Source organism: Tamandua tetradactyla, chromosome 10, assembly GCF_023851605.1.
Source record: "Tamandua tetradactyla isolate mTamTet1 chromosome 10, mTamTet1.pri, whole genome shotgun sequence".
NCBI lineage: Eukaryota > Metazoa > Chordata > Mammalia > Pilosa > Myrmecophagidae > Tamandua > Tamandua tetradactyla.
The window spans coordinates 100,249,799-100,274,410 of record NC_135336.1 but is presented as its reverse complement, the minus strand read 5'-3'; the positions used below and the strand labels follow the sequence as shown (position 1 = coordinate 100,274,410).

The following is a 24,612-nucleotide window of genomic DNA, read 5'->3' as shown; positions in this document are numbered from 1 at the left end:
GAGCCTTCGAGCTGCTGTTCCTTCTGATTGGGTCCCGGGGCCCCGTGTGGCTGACATGCCCCTTTCCTGTGTGCAGGACGGCACCCTGCGCCTCTGGGAGTACAGGAGTGGGCGGGAGCTGCACTGCTGTCAGCTGGACCGGCCGCTGGAGCCTGAGGGCTCATGGCGCGACAAGGTAGGGTCGCTTGCCTTCAACCCGAGAAGGTTGGTGTAGAGAGGGGTGGGTAGCATATAGCATGACGTTTGCCACCATAACCGCTGTCTTTGTTGTTGTATACTCTGTTATTGATATCTTGTATTAATATGGTACATTTGTTACAATTAATGAAAGAATATTATTACAACTGTACTATTAATGGAAGTTCACACTTTACATTAGTGTTCTGTTTGTTAGTCCTTTTAAAAAATTTTCATTCTAGTAACACGTATACAACCTAAAATTTAAATATATAATCCAGAGCTGTTAATTACGCTCACGTTGTTGTGAGTGTTGCCTCCATCGTCACAAACCAGCCGTTACCAAAACTTTTCCACTGCCCCAGCTAAAATTACTTTTGTTTTTAAACATTTTTTTATTGTGAAATATAACATGTATACAGAAAAGTAAAAATTTCAAAATACAGTTTAATAGGTGGTTATGAGCAAATTTCAAAGTATAGTATGGGTTACAGTTTAACAATGTCAGGTATTTCCTTCTGGCTTTTCTAATACACTAGAAACTTAAAAAATATCTATATAATGATTCAGTAGTCATAATCATTTGTTAAATCCCTTCTTCTCTGTTCCAACTCTCAACCTTCAGGGCTGTTTGGGCAGTGACCCTTCTAACTTCATGTTGAAAAGGGGTACTAACATTATGGGGTAGGGGCTACAGCTGCTGGATGCTCTTGGAGAGACTGGCCTCTCTGGGCTTCACAGCTTATCTGGTATAGGAAAAATCTGGAGATTAAGTTTATGGAAAATGAATTTCATATGTGGAATTTTTATAGAGCCTTAGAGCCCAGGATATTCTTTAGGGTTTAGGAATACTGTTGGTTGGGGGTTGGCAAACTGTGGCAATTTGCAGTATTTGGCTGAAGTTTACTTAAGAGTAACCTCCAGAATGACCTCTCGAATCTATTTGAAATCTCTCAGCCACTAATACCTTATTTTGTTACATTTAATTTCCCCCTTTTTGGTCAAGAAGGCATTCTCAGTCCCACGATGCCAGAGCCAGCCTCATCTCTGTCAGTTGTGTCCCATGTTGTCAGGGATATTTACATACATGCCTGGGAGTCACGTCCCACACAGGAGGAGGCATTGTTTTTTCTTTTTTAATATTTTTATTTGTACACAACAAAGTACACAATCATTCTATACATGGTATACAATCCATGACTCACAATATCATCACATAGTTATGTATGCATCCCCATGGTCATTTTTTTTTGAACATTTGCATCTTTCCAGCAAAAGAAATAAAAAAAAAGAAAAATTTCATACAAGAAATTTTTGGCAGTAGTATTTCAATTTACTCAATTTATTTTAGCCCTTCCCCCTCCTATTTGTTTATTTTTAATCCGTATTTTTTAACCATCTGTCTGTACCATAGATAAAAGGAGCATCAGACACAAGGTTTTCACAATCACACAGTCACATTGTGAAAGCTGTATCATTATACAATCATCTTCAAGAAACATGGCTACTGGAACACAGCTCTGCAGTTTCAGGGACTTCCCTCTAGCCACTCCTATACACCATAAACTAAAGAGGGAATATCTGTATAATGCATAAGAATAACCTCTAGGATAACCTCTTGACACCATTTGAAATCTCTCGGCCACTGACACTTTATTTTGTCTCAATTCTCTCTTCCCCCTTTCAGTCGAGAAGGTTTTCTCAATCCCTTGATGCTGAGTCCCAGCTCATTCTAGGATTTCTGTCCCACGTTGCCAGAGAGGTTTACACCCCCGGAGCCATGTCCCATGTAGAATGGGGAGGGCAGTGAGTTTGCTTGCTGTGTCGGCTTAGAGAGGCGGGGAGATATTTTAACCACTTTTAAGTGTATATCCTCCGGCACCAATTGCATTCCATTTCCAAAACTTCCAGCACCCCAAACAGAAACTGTACCCACTAAGCATGAACTCCCCATTTCCTGGCAACCTAGAATATATTTTCTGTCTATGAATTTGTCTTTTCTAGGCATTTCATATTAGTGGACTCATGGTATTTATCTCTTTGTGCCTTGCTTATTTAATGCAGCATAATATCCTCAAGGTTCATCCTTGGTGTTGCGAGAGTCCTAATGGACTCTCCTTTTTTATAACTGATAAATATCCTTACATTTTCTGCTCAGTGTTATGCTCCCACCACCGCCCTCCATCACCAGCACATTTCCAGCATCCCAGATAGGAGCCCTGTGTGCAGTAACCTGAACGCACTCCCACCCCCACCCCACCCCCGGGAACCTGTGTTCTAGATTCTGACTTTATGATTTGTTTATTCTAATTATTTCAAGTGAAACCATACAATATTTGTCCTTTGTGCCTGGCTTTTTTACTCAGCATAATGTCCTCAAGGTTCATCCATGTTGTTGCATATATTCCTTTTTTATTTTGGTATGCTGTGCAGTGAGGGGTCACGTTTCATTCTTTTGCATGTGAATAGCCCATTATCACAGTACTGTTTGTGGAATTTTTTTTGGATGGGCTGGGAATCGAAACCAGGTCCACATGGCAGATGAGGATTCTACCTCCTTCCTTGGCTGTATAATGCTCCATTGTATATGCACACACCACATCGTGTTTATCCGTTCATCATTGATGCACACTTGGGTCGCTGCCATCTTTTGGCAGTTGTGAATAGTGCTGTTATGAACACTGTTATGAACAGTGGTGTGCAAACATCTGTTCATGTCCCTGCTTTCAGTTCTTCTGGATATGTACTAGAAGGGGGATTGCTGGGTCATATGGTGATTTTTTCTTTTTTTTCTTTGAACAATATAATACCATTTTCATTGCTCCAGAGCATATGGTAGTTCTGTGTTTAACTCGGAGGAACAGCCACACTGTATGCCGCATTTGCTGCACTGTTTCACCTTCCCACAGCAGGAAACAATGTGTTCCTTTTGCTCCACAGCCTCTCCGGTGTTTGTTTTTCCTTTTTTTAGTAATAGCCATCCTTGGGACTGTGAAGTGGTATCTACTTATGGTTTTGATTTGCATTTCCCTGATGACTAATGATATTGAGCATCTTTTCATGTATTTATTGGTTATTTTGAGTCAGTTTTTTTTTTTTTTGAGAAATGTCTTTTCAGGTCCTTTGACCTTTTCTTATTTGGGTTGTTTGCATTTTTATTATTGCATTGTAAAAGTTCTTCATAAGCCTTATCATCTAATGATTTCCAGGTATTTTCTCCATTTTTTGGTTTCACTTTTTTGATCATGTGTTTTGATGACTAAAAGTTTTTAATTTTGGTTATTAAGCCTGATTTATCTATTTCTTTCTTTTGTGCTTGTGCTTTTCATGTCATATTAAGAAATCACTGCAAAATCCAAGGCCACAGAGGTTTCCCTCTGCTTTTATGTATTTAGTGTGGGTCTTGACATGTATGCTTTTTCTTTGAACTTTTTATTTTGAAATAGTTTCAAACTTAAAGCATAGTAACAAAGATATACAAACCCCATACAGTGAATTTCTGTATACCCTATTCCCCAGATACCCAGATCCACCAATTTTAACATTTGCCCATTTACTATAGCAATCTATCCATGTGTTTTAGTTTCCTAGGCTGCTCAGTCATATACCATTAAATGGTGTGGCTTAAACGAAATGAATTTCACAGTTTTGGGGCTAATCAAATCCACATCAGGGTGTCAGTAGGGTGATGCTTTCCCCTTGAAGACTTGGGCTGGCTGCTGGCGCTCCTGGCCCTCGGTCTCATGGCAGCTGGCGGGGTCTGCTGGACTCTGCTTTTTCTTCTGGATTCCCTTGTAGCTCCTGGTTCCCTCTCTCTTGTGTCTAAATTTCATTCTCTCATAGGATAAGCCCCATCCTGGATGAAGTGGGTCTAACTGAGGCAGCCTCGCCTCCAGGTCCTCCTTACAGTGGGTCCACACCCCTGGAAGCGGAAGTTCCACACCACTCCATCTGTCTGTCTGTCTGTCTGTCCTCTGTCTGGTAATCTATTTTATGAGTACTTGAGTATGGGTTGTTCACATCATATTCCTTGAACACTTAACACTGCCATGGATATTTCCTGCGAACAAGAATATTCACTTAAAGTAGCCGCCTTAAGTCAGTCATGTTGGAGAGATCTGACGCTGATAGGAAGCTTGCTGTCTGTGGTCCAGTGTTTTCATGTGTTCCAAAATGTCCTTTTGAGCCTTTTCTCCTACCTCTTCCTTCGGTTGCTCAGACTGGATGATTTCAGTTGTCTTATCTTCAGGTTCTCAGATTCTTTGTTCTCCTGGTTCCAATCTGCTGTTGGACCCCTCTGGGAAATTTTCCATTCGTAATCTTCAGCTGTGGTTCCTTTTTGTAATTTTTCGTTGTCTGTTACTATTCTTTGTATTCATCTGTCACTTTCCTGATTTCTATTAGTTCTTTGCATTTTCCTTTAGCTTTTTGTGTATGTTTAGTACAGTTCTAAAAAGTCGTTTTTGGAAAGTACCAGGTGTGGCTTCTCATTGGTGATTTCTCATGCTTTAATCTTCTCCTTTGTCTGGGCCGTTGCTTCCTGTTTCTTTATATGTTTTGTAACCTTTTACTGAAACCTGGACATTTTTTTCTTTTTTTTTGTTTTTATTAATAAAACAACATACACACATTCTTTTTTTCATCACATAGTTGTATATTCATCACCATGATCATTTCTTAGAACATTTGCATCAATTCAGAAAAAGAACGAAAAAAGAAAAACTCATACATATCATACCCCTTACCCCTCCCTCTCATTGACTGCTAGTATTTCCATCTACCCAAATTTAACAAATTTTAAATTCAACAGAGGTTAAATTTAGTAGATTGAAATGCTAGTGATCAATGAAAGGGAGTGGTAAGGGGTATTGAAAAAAAATAGGGGAAAGAAACATTCTTAACATACAAACATTCCATGCATGGTATACAATCAGTGGCTCACTGTATCATCACATGGTTATGTATTCATTGCAATGATCATTTTTGAACATTTGCATCACTCAAGAAAAAGAAATAAAAAAGAAAAAGCTCACACATATCATACCCCTCACCCTTTCCTCTCATTGACTACCAGTATTTCCATCTACCCAATTTATTTTAACCTTTGTTTCCCCTATTATTTGTTTATTTTTTATCCTTTACTCATCTATCCATACCCTAGTTAAAGGGAGCATGAGACACAAGGTTTTCACAATCACACAGTCACATTGTAAAAGCTGTAATATTACACAATGATCTTCAAGAACAAGGCTGCTGGAACCCAGCTCTACAGTTCAGGTACTTCCTCCATCCACTCCAATACACCATAAACTAAAAAGGGGATATCTATATAATACCTAAGAATAACCTCCAGGACAACCTCTCAACTCTGTTTGAAATCTCTCAGCCACTGACACTTTATTTTGTCTCATTTCTCTCTTCTCCCTTTTGATTGAGAAGCTTTTCTCAGTCCGTTCACGCTGGGTCCCATTTCATCCTGGAATTTCTGCCCCACGTTGCCAGGGAGATTTACAACCCTGGGAGTCATGTCACATGTAGTGGGGGAGGGCAGTGAGTTCACTTGCCGTGTTGGCTGAGAAAGAGGCCACATCTGAGCAACAAAAGAGGTTCTCTGGGGGTGACTCTTAGGCCTAATTTGGCTTAGCTTATCCTCTGCTGGGATAAGTTTCACAGGGGTGAACCCCAAGATCAAGGGCTCGGCCTGTTGATTTGGTTGTCCCCACTGCTTGCTAGAATATCAAAAATTCTCCAAATCGGAAAGTTGAATATTGCCCCCTTTCTCCTAATTCCCCCAAGGGGACTTTGCAAGCACTTACTTATTCAGTGTCCAGAAGACTGGGATTTATTGGGGCATCACACTAACCTGGAGAAACCAACAAAATCTGATGCCCTATTGAAGGTTCCATGTGCTTATGGTATTAACGAAAAACTGGCTGTACAAGTTAAATTAGGAAATACACCAGCCAGAATATAAACTTAGCACCAAATAAGCATCTCTCCCTTTTGTCTCACACAGAAGTTGAAGTTTTAAGTTTCCAGTGCCTTGGAGCAGTTAGAAGTAAAGGCTCAAAACTGTGGAATTGTAACCCATACTAAACTCTGAAATCTGTTTTGCAACTAATTGTAACAGTGTGTCTTGATATTTATTGCTTTTTTGAATGTGTTTTTTTCACAATAAAAAAAAAACATGAATGATATCCTCCTTTACTCAGTCTTCTGATATACTTTAGTCCTATCCAGATCAGCTAGATCAGCTTTATTCATCTCTCTACTCGATGTCTTAGCTTATCCTTTGCTGGGATAAGTTTCACAGGGGTGAACCCCAAGATCAAGGGCTCGGCCTGTTGATTTGGTTTCCCCCACTACTTGCTAGAATATCAAAAATTCTCCAAATCGGGAAGTTGATTTTCTCAGTCCCTTCACGCTGGGTCCCGTTTCTTCCTGAAATTTCTGCCCCACTGAAAAGTTTCACTTTTTCAGCTTTTTAAACAGTTCTTGTATGGGGTCCTGCTGACTTTCATAGCTTTAGAGCTCAAACTCTGAGTCTCAGGTGTCACCTAAGTGCCCGAAGTTTCTGGTAAAGACTGTGTTATATACAGACAGCTGAGTATCTCAGAATTTAGAATGAACAGTTACACCTCCTGAATATATGTGATTGCTGTAAGAGTTTACACTCCTAGGACACTTTACAATAATCCCCAACCTATAACCCATGCTCTCAGCTTTAGGTCACTGAATTTTTATTTTATAGTTAGTCCATATGATTGAGGCTTGATAACATTAGTCTTTTTGTTCCTGACATTTCATTCAGCATACAGCCCTTAAGGTTCATTCATCTAGATGCATGCCTCAGAATGTCATTCCTTCTTGTGGACACTCAGTTGTCCATTGTACGTACACACCACAGTTCCCTCTTCCATTCGTTGTCCCCTTAAGCCACCTCCATTCATTGTGGATCAGGAACACCATTGTGCAAATGTCTATTCATGTCCTCACACTCAGGTATACTCTGAACAGCAGAGTTCAGGGTCCCGTGGTAACCCCACCCCTAGCTCCTGGGGAACCCCCACACTGCCCTCCAAGGGGCTGCACCTCTCCTTTTCCCTACCGACAGTGAATAGGTACATCTTTCTTCATATTTTCTCTAGCACGTTTCTCCCTGTTCATTTTTAAACAGTTTTATTCACACGTCATACAATCCAGCCTAATTGTATAGACATGCCTTTGCTATCACACTGTATCTGAAGACAGTTCCTTTTCTTCCACCCAGAATCCATACCCCTTTCCCAATCCCCCTGCCTGCTGACATTCAGTTTTGCCATACCTTCGTTACATTCAGTGGAAGCAGTTACTGATAATATTAGACCTTAGCTTACAGTGATTTTACTTTTTCCCATATACCGTTTTCAGCACTGTGCAATACTGGCATTCATTTGTTCTCCCTCGTGCAAAAACATTTTTTTTTTTTGCCCTACTCAAGGTTCCAAGTATTATGATGTTCAGTTAAGCTGTCCACATAAGTTATATTAGGAAATGCACTAGTCAAAATATGAATTTTGTACCAAATAAAATTTTTTTAATTCATTTTTTAATTTTTTAAAAAATATAACAACAAACGCAAACATTCTTAACTTTTGATTGTTCCGTTTTACGTGTATAATCACTAATTCACATCATCACGTAGTTACATATTCATCATCATGATAATTTCTTAGAACTTTTGCATCTATTCAGAAAAATAAATAAAAAGAAAACAGAAAAAAATTCATACATACCATACCCCTTATACCCCCTCCCTTTCATTGATCACTAGTATTTCAATCTAAATTTACCAAATAAAACTTTTTTCCTTTAGTTTCACACATAAGTTAAAGTTTTAAAACATTAATTACCATCTATTTTCAACACCCCGTAGTATTGACATTCCTTTGTTCTTCCTCATGCAAAAACATTTTTTGATTTGTACATTTAGTCACTATCATCATACACTCTAGGCATTCCTAGATTACACCATCTCAGTCTTTATCGTCTATGTTTCCTTCTCATTTCATTTGTGCCCCCAGGCCTCCTTCCTCTATCATTCTCACATTCAGCTTCATTCAGTGTACTAACATTACTGTATTACAGTTAGGTAGTATTGTGCTATCCATTTCTGAATTTTTATGATCAGTCCCGTTGCACAATCTGTATCCCTTCAGCTCCAGTTACCCAATATCTCTCTATTTCTGTCTCCTGATGGTCTCTGTTACCAACTGAAATTCACTAGGTTCACTCATTAATGTTAGTTCATATCAGTGAGACCATACAGTATTTGTCCTTTTGTTTCTGGCTAATCTCACTCAGCATAATGTCCTTAAGGTCCACCCATATTGTTACATACTTCATAACTTTAGTCTGTCTTACAGCTGCGTAATATTCCATCGTATGTATATACCACAGCTTGTTTAGCCACTCATCTGTTGATGGATATTTGGGCTGCTGCCATCTCTTAGCAGTTGCAAATAATGCTGCTATAAACATTGGTGTGCAAATGTCCATTTGTGTCCTTATCCTTGTGTCCTCTGAGTAGATACCTAGTGTTCTAGTTTGCTAGCTGCCAGAATGCAATGTACCAGAAATGGAATGGCTTTTAAAAGGGGGAATTTAATGAGTTGCTCGTTTACAGTTCTAAGGCTGAGAAAATGTCCAGTTAAAACAAGTCTATAGAAATGTCCAATCTAAGGCATCTATCCAGGGAAAGATACCTTGGTTCAAGAAGGCCGATGATGTTCAGCGCTTCTCTCTCAAGTGAGAAGGCACGTGGTGAACACAGTTAGGGCTTCTTTCTCGGCTGGAAGGGCACATGGCAGATAACGGCATCATCTGGTAGCTTTCTCTCCTGGCTTCCGGTTTCAGCTCCCCGGGAGGTGTTTTCCTTCTTCATCACCAAAAGTCCCTGGCTGGTGGACTCTCTGCTTCGTGATGCTGCGGCATTCTCTGCTCTCTCTGAATCTCTTTCTCCAAAACGTTTCCCCTTTTATAGGACTCCAAATGGGTGGAGACATGTCGTCACCTAATCCAGTTTAACAACCACTCTTGACTAAATCACATCATCCAGGGAGATGATCCAATCACAGTTTCAAACATACAGTATTGAACAGGGATTATTCTACCTTTATGAAATGATATTTTGATTAAAACATGGCTTTTCTAGGGGGCATCCTTCCTTTCAAACCATCACACCTAGCAATGTGTGTCACATGGCACACATTGTCAGTGGTCATATGGCAATTCTATACTTAGCTTCCTGAGGTACTGCCAAACTGCCTTCCACAGCAGTTGTACCATTTGATATTCCCACCAACAGTGGGTAAGTGTGCCTCTTTCTCCACATCCTCTCCAGCACTTGTCATTTTCTGTTTTATTGATAATGGCCATTCTGGTGGGTGTGAGATGATATCTCATTGTGGTTTTGATTTGCATTTCCCTAATAGCCAGGGAAGTTGAGCATCTTGTCATGTGCTTTTTGGCCATTTGTATTTTGCTCTTTTGAGACGTGTCTATTCATGTCTTTTGCCCATTTTGTAATTGGGTTGTCTGTCTTTGTTGTTGAGTTGAACAGTCTCTTTATATGTTCTGGATACTAGACCTTTATCTGATATATAGTTTTCAAATATCGTCTCCCATTGTGTGGGCTATCTTTTTACTTGACGAAGTTCTTTGATGCACAAGAGTGTTTGATTTTGAGTAGTTCCTATTTATTTATTTATTTCTTCAGTGCTCGTGCTTTGGGTGTAAGATCTAGGAAACCACCTCCTATTATAAGATTTATAAGATATTTCCCTACATTTTTAAGAAAAGTTTTATGGTCTTAGATCTAATGTTTAGGTCTTTGATCCATTTTGAGTTAATTTCTGTATAGGGTGTGAGATATGGATCCTCTATTCTTTTGCATGTGGATATCCTGTTCTCTAGGCACCGTTTATTGAAGAGACTGTTCTGTCCTGGGTGAGCTGGATTTGATAAGGACAACAACCTTATCAAAGATCAGTTGTCCATAGATGAGAGGGTTTATATATGAACACTCTATTTGATTCAGTTGGTCAGTATTTCTATCTTTATGCTAGTACCATGCTGTTTTTACCACTGTAGCTTCATAATATGCCTTAAAGTCAGGTAGCATGAGACCTCCAACTTCGTTTTTCTTTCTCAGGATATTTTTAGCTATTCAGAGCACTGTGCCCTTCCAGATAAATTTGGTTATTGGTTTTTCTAGTTCTGAGAATAAGTTTTTGGGATTTTAATTGGTATTGCATTGAATCTGTGAATCAATTTAGGTAGAATTGGCATCTTAACTATATTTAGTCTTCCAATCCATGAACACAGTATAACCTTCCATTTATTTAGGACTTCTGTGATTTCTTTTGACAATTTCTTGTAGTTTTTTTTGTATAGGTCTTTTGTCTCTTTAGTTAAATTTATTTCTAAATATTTTATTCTTTTGGTTGCAATTGTAAATGGAATTTTTTTCTTGACTTCCCCCTCGGATTGTTCATTACTACTGTATAGAAACACTACAAATTATTGAGTGTTGATCTTGTAACCTGCCATTTTGCTGTACTCATTTATTAGCTCTAGTAGTTTTGCTGTGAATTTTTCAGGGTTTTCGACATGCAGTATCATATCATCTGTAGACAGTGAGAGTTTTACTTCTTCCTTTCCAATTTGGATGCCTTGTATTTCTTTTTCTTGTCTAATTGCTCTGGCTAGAACTTTCAACATAATGTTGAATAACGATGGTGATAGTGGACATCCTTGTTTTGTTCCTGATCTTAGGGGAAAGTTTTCAGTTTTTCCCCATTGAGGATGATGTTAGCTGTGGGCTTTTTATATATTCCCTTTAACATGTTGAGGAAGTTCCCTATTCCTAGCCTTTGAAGTGTTTTCAACAAAAAGCGTGTTGAATTTTGTACCTTTTCTGCATTAATCGAGATGATCGTGCGGTTTTTCTGCTTTGGTTTGTTCATATGGTGTATTACATTAATTGATTTTCTTATGTTGAGCCATTCTTGCATACCTGGGATGAATCCTACTTGAGCATGGTGTATAATTCTTTTAATGTGCTCTGGATTTGATTTGCAAGAATTTTGTTGAGGATTTTTGCCTCTATATTCATTAGAGAAATTGTTCTGTAATTTTCTTTTCTTGTAATATCTTTGTCTGGCTTTGGTATGAGGGTGATGTTGGCTTCATAGAATGAGTTAGGTAGCTTTCCCTCCTCTTCAATTTTTTTGAAGAGTTTGAGCAGGGTTGGTACTAATTCTTTTTTTTTTTAACATGGGCTGGCACCATGTTAAATCGAACATGGTTCGAACATGGGAATCGAACCCGGGTCCTCTGGCATGGCAGGCAAGCATTCTTGCCTGCTGAGCCACCATGGCCCGCCCACTAATTCTTTCTTGAATGTTTGGTAGAATTCACATGTGAAGCCATCTGGTCCTGGACTTTTCTTTTTGGGGAGCTTCATAATGACTGATTCAACTTCTTTACTTGTGATTGGTTTATTGAGGTGTCTATTTCTTCTCGAGTCAATGTTGGTTGTTCATGCTTTTCTAGGAAGTTGTCCATTTCATCTACATTGTCAAGTTTATTGGCATAAAGTTGTTCATAATATGCTGTTATTACTTTATTTCTACAGGGTCAGTGGTTATATCTCCTCTTCCATTTCTAATTTTATTTATTTGCATCCTCTCTCTTCTTTTTGTCAACCTCGCTAAGGGTCCATCAATCTTACTATTTTTCTCATAGAACCAGCTTCTGGTTTTGTTGATTTTCTTGATTGTTTTCACGCTCTAAATTTCATTTATTTCTGCTCTAATCATTATTTCTTTCCTTTTGCTTGCTTTGGGGTTAGTTTGCTGTTTTTCCTCTGGTTCTTCCAAGTTGACAGTTAATTCCTCAATTTTTGCTCTTTCTCTGTTTTGATACAGGCATTTAGGGCAATATATTTCCTTCTTAGCACTGCCTTTGCTGCATCCCATAAATTTTGATGTGTTGTGTTTTCATTTTCTTTTACCTCAAGATATTTACTGATTTCTCTTGTAATTTCTTCCTTGACCCACTGGTTGTTTAAGAGTGTGTTTAAGCCTCCATATATTTGTAATTTTCTGGCACTCTGCCTATTATTGATTTCCAACTTCATTCCTTTATGATCTGAGAAAGTGTTTTTGTATAATTTCAATGTCTTTAACTTTATTGAGACTTGCTTTGCCAGCATATGGTCTGTCCTTGAGAATGATTCATGAGCACTTGAGAAAAAGGTGTATCCTGCTGTTGTGGGGTGTAATGTTCTATATATGTCTGTTAAGTCTAGCCCATTGATTGTATTATTCAGATTCTCTGTTTCTTTATTGATCTTCTGTCTAGATGTTCTGTCCATTGATGAGAGTGGGAAATTGAAGTCTCCAACTGTTACGGTAGACGTGTCTATTTTTCTTTTCAGTGTTTGCCTCATGTATTTTGGAGCATTCTGGCTCAGTGCATAAATATTTATGATTGTTATGTTTTCTTGTTGAATTGTTCCTTTTGTTAATACATAGTGTCCTTCTTTGTCTCTTTTAACTGTTTTACTCTTGAAGTCTAATTTGTTGGATGTTACTATAGCTACTCCTACTCTTTTCTGATTGTTATTTGCATGAAATTTCTTTTCCCAACCTTTCACTTTCAACCTATGTTTATCCATGGGTCTAAAATGCATTTCCTGTAGACAGCATATAGATGGGTCCTGTTTTTTAATCCATTCTGCCAATCTATGTCTTTTGATTGGGGAGTTTAATCCGTTAACATTTAGTGTTATTACTGTATGGGTAGTACTTTCTTCTGCCATTTTGCCTTTTGGATTTTATACATCATATCTAGTTTTTCTTCTTTTTACCTTTACTGATAGTTTTCATTTCTACAGTCTTCTCCACACCTCTCTCTCCTGTCTTTTCCATCTGTCTCTAGTGCTCCCTTTAGTATTTCTTCCAGAGCTGGTCTCTTGGTCACAGATTCTCTCTGTGGTTTTTTTTGTCTGAAAATGTTTTAATTTCCCCCTCATTTTTGAAGGACAATTTTGCTGGATATAGAATTCTTGGTTGGCAGTTTTTCTCTTTTAGTAGCTTAACTATATCATCCCGCTGTCTTCTCACCTCCATGGTTTCTGCTGAGAAATCTACACATAGTCTTATTGGGCTTCCCTTGTATGTGATAGATTGCTTTTCTCTTGCTGCTTTCAAGATTCTCTCTTTCTTTTTGATCTCTGACATTCTGATCAGTAAGTGTCTTGGAATATGTGTATTTGGATCTGTTCTCTTTGGGGTATGCTGCACTTCTTGGATCTGTAATTTTAAGTCTTTCGTATGAGTTGGGGAATTTTCAGTGATAATTTTCTCCATTACTTTTTCTCCTCCTTTTCCCTTCTCTTCTTCTGGGATACCCATAACAAGTTTATTTGTGCGCTTCATCTTGTCAGTCAGTTTCCTGAGTCCCTACTCTTATTTTTCCATTCTATTCCCTTTATTTTCTTATGCTTGTCAGATTTCAAATGTCCCATTCTCCGGTTCACTAATCCTAACTTCTGCCTGTTGAAATCTAACATTGTAGGTTTCCATTGTTTTTTTTTTTTTTTTTAAAGACAGAGAGAAGGAAGGAAGGATAGAAGGAAGGAAGGAAGGAAGAAAGGGAAACATCTTTAAACATTTTCTTGTTTTATTGTATTCTGTTTCTCCGTTTTTGTTACATGGGCTGGGGCCGGGAATCGAACCGAGGTCCTCCGGCATAGCAGGCAAGCACTTTGCCCGCTGAGCCACCGCGGCCCGCCCATTGTTTTTTTAATTTCTTTACTGTGCCTTTCATTCCCATAAGTTCTGTGATTTGTTTTTTCAGACTTTCGATTTCTTCTTTTTGTTCATTCCTTGCCTTCTGTATATCTTCCCTCAGTTCATTGATTTGATTTTTGGTGAGGTTTTCCATGTCTGTTCGAACATTCTGAATTAATTGTTTCAACTCCTGTATCTCATTTGAATTGCTGATTTGTTCTCAGTGGGGGACCTTGTGGCCCGTCTAGGAGAATTTAGCGTGTTGTGGGCTGCAGGTCCTCTTCGCAACTGCTTGTGTCTGTGTGCTGTGCGATTTCAGCCATTCGCACAGGGACTGATGGACATTTGTCCCTTGTTCACTGTTTCCGATGTGCTTACTGCATAGCTGGGCAGCTCCCCTCTGGCTAATGGTGGCTGCGAAGTGCTAAGGCTGACGTTGCAGGTTCAAGGCTCCCAGCCCTTCATGCCCCAAGGCCCATGCTAGTGGGGCTCGATTGGCCTCGGCTCCCACTACCTCCCACATCACGGCTTTCCACTGCAGGCATGGTGGTTTCTGCAGCTTGGTGTCTGCAGGCCCTTTGGGATGTGGCTGTCTGGGACGTCCACTGTCCTGAGGGTCACCAGAGGTGAGCCTCCTGGCTCAGTCTTTGTCCCCTCAGTCACCTGCTTCACTGACGTCTCATCCTCACTCTTGTAGAGTCACATCTAAGCACAGGCTCTGACTTCCCTGCTTCCTGCAGTCCCGTCCCTCACAATTCCCACCCAGCTCTCCACTGGTCTGTGAGTCTCCGCCTGCCAAGGGATTTGTAGTGGGACACACGGGGCCTCCCTGTGGTGATTCCTTCAGGTCTGGGAGGCAGCCTGGCCTGTGTGCTCGTGCTGGGTCAGCTTGCGGTCAGCCTGGGGCCTTTTCCCTTTGTGTCTCCTGGTCTCGGTCCTGGTGGCTTCTGTCGCGTCTTAACACTCCGTTCTAGGATGTGAGGAAGCTCGTCAGGCGTCGGTGATGCGTTGTCCCTTTTTTCCCTCTGGGTTCTCTGTTCTCATCCCTCCCCCACTTGCTTTTTGACCACTTTAGTTGTCTCTGGGGACATTTCACAGGCCCTGGAGGGAGGGGCAGAACCACAAGAGGCTGTTGCCATCTGTCTCAGCATGTCAGAATGGTTTGTAATGGGTAGCCCGTGGTTGGTTATCCTCCTTTGCCTTCACTGATTTCTAGAAAGTTCTAACACTGTGTCCTCTTTCCACTTCTGTGGTGATATGTGGGTGTTACAAACTTCTTGCAGCTTTGCTTTTAGGTTGGGGAGAACTGTCCCGGGTGGGCCCTTTGCCCTGCTGTAGCTGACGAGCTGCTATTCTTGTAGAGGTTCACCGCCTCCAGGATCACGTACAGCCGCCTGGAGGACTGCATCGCACTCTCGGGCGATAGGTGAGCTCACGGGGCCCTGCTTCTGCCCGGAGGCGCAGGAGGGCGGGAGTGGGTGGCCAAGTTGTCCACCGAACCCCGGGGCTGTGTCCTCCCAAATCGGGAGGCTTTAGACCCATTACAGAGGCGGTGCCCTGGGCGAACCTCGCTTTTGGATGCTTGCCCTGCTCGGGAGCCTGGGCCTCTCTCTCTGCTGCTCCCCCCACTGGGTGTCTGTGTCACTGGCTCAAAGGGCGCCTCTCAGTGACGGTGAGATCACCCCCAGGCAGAGGAGGGTAAGTGTGGTGGCTGCCCCCTGGGTTGGTCCTCACAGACCCTCCCTACGTTGGTGGGCTGTAGAGGAGACCGCATCAGGAGCTTTGGACCTAAATGGGGGTGGGGGGAGAGAAGCAGAAGTCAGGAATTTCTCCATCTCTAGACGTGTAGTCGAGCCCCTGCGGTTGGGGCCTCTGTTCTTGTAGGAAATGCAGTGACAAGCTGGTGGCGGTCACCAGCTGGTCATCAGGCCGGACAGGATTCAGACCAGGTGCTAGAGCTGGTGGGCCGGCAAGGGCGGGGGCCTCCAGGCAGGGATACCCCTTGCACGAGCCACAGGGTATCAAGGGAGATGGCCTGGGCAGGGCTAGGGGACGAGCAGAGAAGAGGGTTTGGGGACATGGCTTAGAGGGTGCAGATCGCGCGGGCTGCTTTTGAGTTGCGCGGCGACTCTTACACCTGCCCTAGTGAGTGTTGTCCCCACCCCATCGTAGTCCTATCCTGCCACACACTGTTGGCAGCTGTGGAAAGGGGAGTTAATTCCACCCCTGAGGGGAGCAGGTAGGCGTGTTTGTAGCCTCCCAGGGGCCTCTCCCTTTCTGCATACTGTCCCTCCCTTGTGGCCAAGACCCTCCAGGACCCTGTGCAGGGGGCGGGGGGCACTGCTCTGGGCTGAGGAGGGAGTGGGGGGTTGCTGTGGGGTGAGTCTCTGTCTACTCTGGGTCGTGGCAGCTCCTTCTGCTATGACCTCTGCCCAGGCTGTGTCAGGCTCAAGTGGGGACCCTCAGAGGGGCCCTGGTTGGCCCAAGGAGGAGACCTGCTGCTGCCACTGACAGTGGGCCCTGCGACCTCTGGAGAGCGCAGCTCTCAGGCCCAGGCCCCTCCCGCTGTGCCCACCTGGCCTCCCCTCCCACTGTGCCCATCTGGCCTCCTCTCCCGCTGTGCCCACCTGGCCTTCCCTCCTGTCGTGCCCACCTTGCCCCTCCTCCCACTTGTCTTTGCACAGTGGTGGCGGTAGCCTCTCTTACCCTTGGACCTGGGAATGTCCCAGTAAGAGCCAGGCATGGTGCAGGGCAGCTGTTTGGGCCACCTCAGGCTGCTGGTCTCCGGGCTTTGGGTGCAGAGATTCCCCCCACCCCTTCCTGAGGCCCTGGGAACATTGAAAAGCCTGTGGGTTTGCCTAGTCCCTGCTTGTGGGAAAGGAGCCTGTCACTTAAGATTCAGGATGTGTGTGTGTGTGTGTGTGTGTGTACACGCGTGTATGGTCTCTTTTGGGGGCAGAACAGGGATCAGCAAACTGTGGCTAGAGGACCAAACCCTGCTCACTGCTTACTTTTGTGCTGCTTGTGGACTAAGAATGGCTTTTACTGCATTTTAAAATGGTTGTTAAAAAATCAAAAGAGTGCTACTTTGTGACACTTTAAAATTGTTTAATTGCAGATGTCATATCCATAGATAGCTTTCCAGGTGCCCAGCTATATACCTTGTTGTCGGGCTTGAGAGCACAGGGGGTGGCTGCTGAAGACGGGGTTTCCAGCAAGGTCCCAAGGTGCAGGAGTGCATCCAGGAGACTGCTGGGGTGCCCTCGTCGGCCGGTGTCCCCACAGCTTGGCCATCACAGTAACCTCTCCCCTTCTCTCCTGTGGACAGTGCCCCCGAGGTTCACATCTTCCAGCTTGATGCCCCCAGGCGGCGGCTGGTTTACAAGCAGCACTTGTCCTTTGACCACCAAGTGTGGGACATCGCCTTCGAGGAGACCCAGGGGCTGTGGGTCCTGCAGGCCTGTCCGGAGGCCCCACTTGTGCTCTGCAGGCCTGTGGGGGGACAGTGGCAGGTGAGATGTACTCCCGGGACGCCCTGGGCTCCCCGAGCACACGCTGTGCAGGGGCGGCTCCTGGGCTTCTCACGTTGCACGGGCAGCCCTGTGAGTTCTTGGGCCTGAGGGGTGGTGAGGAGTGGGATTCCACATGGGCAGAGGGAGCTGGTGGGCCCCAGGTAGTTTGTCCAGTGTTTGTCTGGGAAGGGGTTTGGATTTCTCCTCGCTAGGAAGCTGCCCTGTTGGTGTATCTCCCGCATGAGTGCAGTGCTGCTTGCTGGGCCTTGGCCACATCTGTAGTGTCTACAGGCTTAGCGTGGGCTGCCGGCCCGGGCGGGGGTTCAGAAGAGCGTGTCAGGGCCCTGGGGTGGGAGAGGGAGCGCGGGGCACAGAGCAGGCAGCCCCAGCCCGTCTCCCCGTCTGCAAGGGGGGTTGCTGGGGGGCAGGCCAGGAACATGGGGGTTCTCTGTATGTAGACTTTACAAGAGCCCATTTGGCCGAACACTGTGAAGCTCCTCAGGCCTTTTGGGTGCTTTTATCTGGGAAATGGTAGACAGATGCCCCGTGCAGGTCGAGAGGCATGGCAGGTGAAAGAGCTACCCTTGGTGAGCCCATTGACACCGAGACGTGGCTGTGCCAGCCCAAGGAACGTGACGCTGTAGCTGCTCCACTGGCTCTCACAGTGGAGGAGACGTGTACGAGGCTGGGACAGGGCACCCCAGCCTCCAACCCACTTGTGCCCCTCCTGGTGGGCTCCCACTGCTGGGCCAGGTGGCCGCCTGCTGATGGTTTTCCCTTTGTCTCCCTCAGTCTGTTTCTGAAAGCGACGTGTTACAGAAAGTCTGTGGTCATCTTCGTGGGAACTGGGCCATGTTGGAAGGTGAGAACGTTAGCCTAGCTTTCTTTTCAGGGAAACATCCAGATTTGCCCCTAGATAAAGACGGGTTGTAGAATTCTAAGTGAGTGAGAAAAGAAGGGTGCGTGGGATGCACACACGCTGTCTTATTTGTGGGCTCGCAGTGGCCCCCGGGCTGGGGGGAAGCCTCAGGTGTCCATCCCCACGAGTGTGGTTGGAGCTGCAGGAACCCACAGGGACACTGCCTTCAGGTCGGGACGGGGCGTGACGTCCAGCACTGGCTGGGCCCCGGGCAGCATGGTGAGATCTGTGCCACTCGCTTTGGAGGATGGTTGGTTTTCGGGGATGCCCCAGTGGGGTGGGAGGCTTCCAGCTGGGTCTGATGTGGGGTTGAGGGCTCCACTCTAGGACACCCCTGGGGCACCCGGGGTCTTCATGGCACGACTTAACGTTCTAATAGTGGTCTTGGCTAAAGGCAGCGGGGAGACCCGTGGATGCGAAGCAGGTGCTCCCGAGGCTTGTAGGGCCGACCTGAAGGGCCATGGCCAGCCCCTAGTTGGCTGCACCGCGCTTGCCATCAGAAGCTCAGGCAGTTAAGCCTCCTCCCCTGCTGTGGTAGAGGCAGCAGACTTCCAGCCCTGTGCGGATCTGTGTCCAAGCCCTGACCAGGGTGTGGACAACTTGTAACCCAGCCTTGGGAACCAGGGATGTTTGAATGAAGGAACTGCAGAACCACTCCAGTTAGCAGGCTCAGTTCACTGGAGCTGTGGTTTGCGAGAGGTGTCCACCAGTAGTGCCTGGAGCGTCTCCTGTTGACTCCTTGGATCTGTGTCCCAAAGGCCTCCCTCTCCATTTGGCCCTCCTAGGTTGCAGGGCCGGAGGAGCGACAGGCTGGAACCACCCCAGCACTGTTTGGGTTTGCCTTAGTGATGCATTCCACGGGGGCCCAGTGGGATCAGATAGAGGAGTCTCGGGGTAGACGGGACACTCACGGAGGCCCTTCCAGCTGCTCATCACAGGCCTGGTGCCTGGGGCTTGCCCACTGCAAGGTCAGGCCTGGCTTCTCTGGTTCTTCTCACGTGCTGCAGATGAAAGGACCTGTTTACAAGGCAGGGTGGGAGGCGAGTGGGAGGAAGTGAGCTGCTGCTTAAGAAAGACTTAGGGGGCGAGCTGGAAGGAGCCTGGAGGTCAGTGAGTCAGTGCACAAGTATGTGCAGGTCAGAGGGAAGTCAGGGCATGGAGTGTTGGGGTCAGGTGAGACAGGTCAGGGGGCATGGAGTGCAGGGGTCAGGTGAGACAGGTCAGGGGGCATGGAGTGCAGGGGTCAGGTGAGACGGGTCAGGGGGCATGGAGTATAGGGGTCAAGTGAGACAGGTCAGGGGCATGGAGTGCAGGGGTCAGGTGAGACGGGTCAGGGGGCATGGAGTGCAGGGGTCAAGTGAGACAGGTCAGGGGCATGGAGTGCAGGGTTCAGGTGAGACAGATCAGGGGGCATGGAGTGCAGGGGTCAAGTGAGACAGATCAGGGGGCATGGAGTGCAGGGGTCAGGTGAGACAGGTTAGAAAGCGCTGTGTGCCCTGGGTCCCCGCGTTCCTGAAAGCAGTGCCCACATCCTGGCCCCCTCCGTGTGCCGACAGTTCTTTGGGGTCAGGGTCTGGATGCCATGCTTAGGCCTCCCCTCAAGGCTACTCAGGATGCAGTGGCTTCCTTGGTGTGAATGAGCAAGGCCGCTGACCAGACAAAGGTGCCATCTGTGGCTCGTGTCTGGTCACTTGCCATCGTCCATGCTGGAGCATCCAAGTCTCTGTATGGGGGTGGGATGGGGTGGGGCAGCCCGGCCGCCTGCCTAGAGCCCTGAGCGCCCGAGTGTGGTGCCCGAGCTGAGCTTGGCGTTGTCTGCCGCTGCAGGTGCCGTGGGCATGGACAACGGCTTCAGCGGTCTCTACAAGGCCGCCTTCGACAACGTGGCCACCTACCTGCGGCGGAAGGAGGAGAGGCTGCAGCAGCAGCATGAGAAGCGGCGGCGGAGCCCTCAGCCGGGGCCCAACGGGCAGACCAAGAAGGTGAAATCAGGGGAGATGTCCTTGAATTCTTGATGTTGGCACTCGTGGATGAAAAGAGAAAGCCATTCTCGCTTGTCCCCTCCTGCCATGACTCTGTCCTGACTCCCATGCCTGGTGACCGCTGACCACACAAGCTCACTGGATGCACCCTTGGGTCCCCAGGCAGGGCCAGACATGCTTCTGCCTGGTGTCCCAGGCTCCCTTCTGGCTGAAGGGCAGCCAGGCAAAGTATGTGAGCCTCGTCAGGACACTGTACGTGAGGCACTCGAAGCCCCTTCACGCATTTTATCTTCGTGTTACAGGCACGTATTAATCTGCAGGAGTAGCAGCTGTTGACTTGTTACCTGGACCCAGACTCCCATCTGGGCTATGTTTGTTTTTCTCTAAGGGAAATGTCCATGGCAGCATGCTCTGTATTTTAATTTTGTGGCTGTCTCAGTGCTTTCCTGAGCTGGTCGGTACAGCAGCCCTTAGCCACGTGCGGCTACTGAAATTTGAATAAAATTTAAACTCCAGCTCATCTGCCCTGGCCACATCTCAAGTGCCCAGTGGCCACAGAACGTTTCCCTCTTTGCAGCGACCAGTGGTGGACAGTGCTGCCCCCAAAGATGGGCTTGTTTCAGGGTGGGCAAGGACACAGAAGCCCTGTTGGAACAGGAGGTTTCCAGGAACCGCATTGCGGGCTCCGGGCCCTCTGCAAGGCTCCGGGCGCCGTCGCTGATGGTCGAGGCGAGCTTCTGCAGCCACCTGGGAAGGCTCGGTGGTGGCACGTGGAACCAGGTTCACACCGTATTGAAAAGAAACCAGTTTGGTTGGTGTCCTGCGCACGACCAAACTCGCTCCTCGGGTTGGGAGAGCACACCCCACGCATGTGCTTGAGGCCTGGGTTCCCGGCTGTGTCTGCATTCATCCTGGCCAGCCTCTGCCTGTTCCTGGGAGACGGCGGCCTCTCCGGTGGCATCAGGGTCTGTTGGGTCCTTACAAACAGTCATGTGTGTGGCAAAAGCTGGGATGCCCCTCATTTTCCTCAAGTGCCTTGTTTCCCTTTAAACACTGCTCTGGAAGCAAAGCTGACTCATGCTTCAGAACGAGTGTGCGGAGGAGACAGGCCTGGGAAGCTGTGGCAGCGGCTTGGGCAGCCAGGTCGCTAGGCAGGTCCTTTGTGGCCAACCCGACCTTGGCTCTGCAGAGCGTGCTCGTGATAATCTGCTTTGCAACTCCTGGCTTTAGGTAGAAACATAGGTTTGGTCTTGTCTGTGGTTCGGTATGGCCCCCGCCTGATCATGGCTAGCCTGTGAGCAAAGAACAGTTTTTACATTTAAAATGGTTAAGGAAAAATGACAAGGGTAGCAGAACCTCATGACTTGAAACTCATGAAATTCAAATTTCAGAATCCTTAAGTAAAGTCTGATTGGAAGGCAGCCCCCCCGTGCCAGCCATTTCTTATGTGATGTCTGTGGCTGCTTTTTTATTGTAATGTTCTTCAGCTTTTGTTCTACATTTTATTAAATATTTTCAGCTTTTAAGGCATATGTAAGATGATACTCATTTTTAAAATTAACAATATTTTAGGAAAAAACTTGGGAAAATAATGACTAATATTTGACCTTAGGTTTACAAAGAAGTGTACGAAACTAAATATTTTCCCATCAAATTAGTTAGCAACTGCCTATAAAGGTAAATTTTTTCGAATTTCTTTTTCTTCTGAGTGAAATGCTGAATCGATACCTACTAATAAATTTAAACAAGAACTGAATGTTCTTCAAAATGGCAGCTCTGTAGGTTTTATATCTCTTATTAAAATAAAGGCATTTAAACAGTAGGCTTAGGAAGACATTCATGAAAAAAATGAAGCTGAGGAGGTGCCAGTGAATAAAAGTGCAAGAAATCGGCTCCTCTGCAGAACAGAAGGCTGAACTCAGGCTCTGGTGACAGAGGCACGTTTTAACCAGCGTGTGAGATACTCGGCATAATATATGTGTACACTTGGTAGTGAATTGTTAGCTTGGGGAAACTTTGTTGAAACTATATCCATTCACTATTTATTTTAATGCAGTTTTATTGAGGAGTATTCACACACTGTACAATCATTCGAAGTACACAGTGCTGGCTCTCAGAGTTATGCGTGCATCACCGCAGTCAGTTTGGGGACATCTTCTTTATCTGAGAAGAGAAATAAAAAGGAAAACCCAAAACATCCCATAGTCCTTACCCTCCTCATCAGCGACCTCTAGAAAACGTGGTACATGTGTTGCTGTTGAAGAAAGATATAGAGATACCACTGTTAACTGGTCCGTAGTTGCAGTAGGTGCCTTTCCCTTGTAGGGGTGCTGTGCGTTTGTGCCAGCCCCTGAAAGAATGCTTTCACATTTGCACAGTTAGCCACAGTCCTTGTCTGCCCTGGAGTCACTGTCAGCATTCCAGTGTCTTGCCTTCTGGTGACGTACACGACCTCCTTTTTCAGCCGCACTCGCACCATGCCACACTGCTCATTATACTACTCAGCGTGCTACCATCACCTCCGTCTGTCTAATTCAGCCTAGTAACAAGTCTGCCCTGTAAGAGCAGGGTCAAGTGGCTGCACGGAGACTGTGGCCCGCAGAGCCGAGGACATTTACTGTCTGGCCCTTCACAGGCAAGATTTGTCCACCCTGACTTAAGGTCCCTTTTAAATCCTTGTGCTTCTTACATGAATGAGCTACTGTAAAACCGCAGCGTATTCCAGTGTCCCCTGGCCTTCCCCTCCCAGTGTTCATGGTATGTCCCCGGGGACAGGCTTAGAGGGGTCTTTGGAGCACAGCTGTCAGCTCTGCTCCTTCTGCGCCGCAAGACCCCCGCAGGCTGGGGGGTCATGGGCATGGGATCATAGCCCACTAGAGCTGGGAGGGCCCGCGGAAATGCCACCTCTCCAGTGTCCTTTGGAACTTCGTTTGACTCCTAGGCAGTAACCTGTGCACTCCGTACATGTAACCATAATGGACAGGTGGCATGTGGCAAGGAGCCGCTCTTGTTGTCATTTCTGTCCTGCACGTCTTCCCAGCCCCACTGGCTTCCTGCTGGTCCTGCAGCACCCCTGCCCCTTTACATGTACCTGCAGAGTACACATGGGCTGCAGCCGAGACCTGGCCCACCCGCCTGCAGCTCTGGTTTCCCCAGAGCTTCCCCCTGTGGCTGGTTGGTTGAGCTCAGCTCCAGTCAAATCTTGTGCGTTGGGTTTTATACCTCTTAACTCTCTTTCATTCATTCCCCCATGGCTTGACTTGGTGAGAAGCTTGAGTTGGTCTGTAAAATGTGAGACTGTAAAATGTTACTTTTGGGGAGATTCCTTAGACTTGATTTCAGCTGTTAGTAATTTAAAAAAAGTTGGTGTGGTGAATTGTCATGCCTCACTACCTAAGACATGCTCAGGCCCCCAGCACTGGCCTGGTGTGAACTCATTCAAAGATAACTCCTCAGAGATCCCATTTGGAGGGGGCCAACGTGTCCTGACCCATGTGGCCAGAGTCCTCATCAGCACAGGCTTGGACGTGGGAGAAGCCACAGGAGGAGAAAGCCAGGCACAGGGGGAGACAACCAGCCACAGGGGGAGACAGCCAGCCGTGGGGGTCGGGGAGACAGCCGGCCACATGTGGAGACAGCTGGGCTTGGGGAATATTAGCTGGGCATGAGGGAGTTGGCCAGCCACATGGGGAGACAGCTGGGTATGGGGGAGACAACCGGGCATGTGGGGAGACAACCGGCCACGTGGGGAGATAGCTGGCCACATGGGGAGACAGCTGGGCTTGGGGAATACAGCTGGGCATGGGGGAGTTGGCCAGTCACATGGGGAGACAGCTGGGTATGGCGGAGACAACCGGGCATGCGGGGAGACAGCCAGCCAAATGGGGAGACAGCTGGCCACATGGGGAGACAGCTGGGCTTGGGGAATACAGCTGGGCATGGGGGAGTTAGCCAGTCACATGGGCAGACAGCTGGGTATGGTGGAGACAACCGGGCATGCGGGGAGACAGCTGGGCCCAGGGGAGTCAGACAGCTGCAGCAGGGATGGATTGCCAGTGGGCCACCCCCAGGACAGACAGACACTGAAGGAGGCCTGTCCTGCCACTTTGGTGCTGAACTTTCAACCTCTAAACTGTGAGCCAATAAATCCCTGTCATCTTGGCCCCCGAAGGTGCTGTTTGGTC

The 24,612-nt window shown here is 46.1% G+C and overlaps 1 protein-coding gene across 4 annotated transcripts in view; it reads left to right on the top strand.

Annotated features, from left to right (window-relative positions):
• Positions 1 to 24,612, top strand: part of WDR4 (WDR4 tRNA N7-guanosine methyltransferase non-catalytic subunit) — a 71,443-nt gene that overhangs the window by 25,631 nt on the left and 21,200 nt on the right. For 2 of the 4 annotated variants that reach the window (XR_013158725.1, XM_077118998.1), the window contains exons 7-11: positions 77 to 175; positions 15,377 to 15,441; positions 17,344 to 17,527; positions 18,320 to 18,389; positions 20,274 to 20,428. Coding sequence is in view for 3 of the 4 variants with exons in the window: in XM_077118998.1 (XP_076975113.1) it covers positions 77 to 175; positions 15,377 to 15,441; positions 17,344 to 17,527; positions 18,320 to 18,389; positions 20,274 to 20,428 (573 nt within the window). In the remaining variant the exon portion in view is untranslated. Of the gene's footprint in view, positions 1 to 76; positions 176 to 15,376; positions 15,442 to 17,343; positions 17,528 to 18,319; positions 18,390 to 20,273; positions 21,959 to 24,612 lie in introns of those variants that run through there. The other 2 variants (XM_077118999.1, XM_077119000.1) reach the window with 2 other exon arrangements.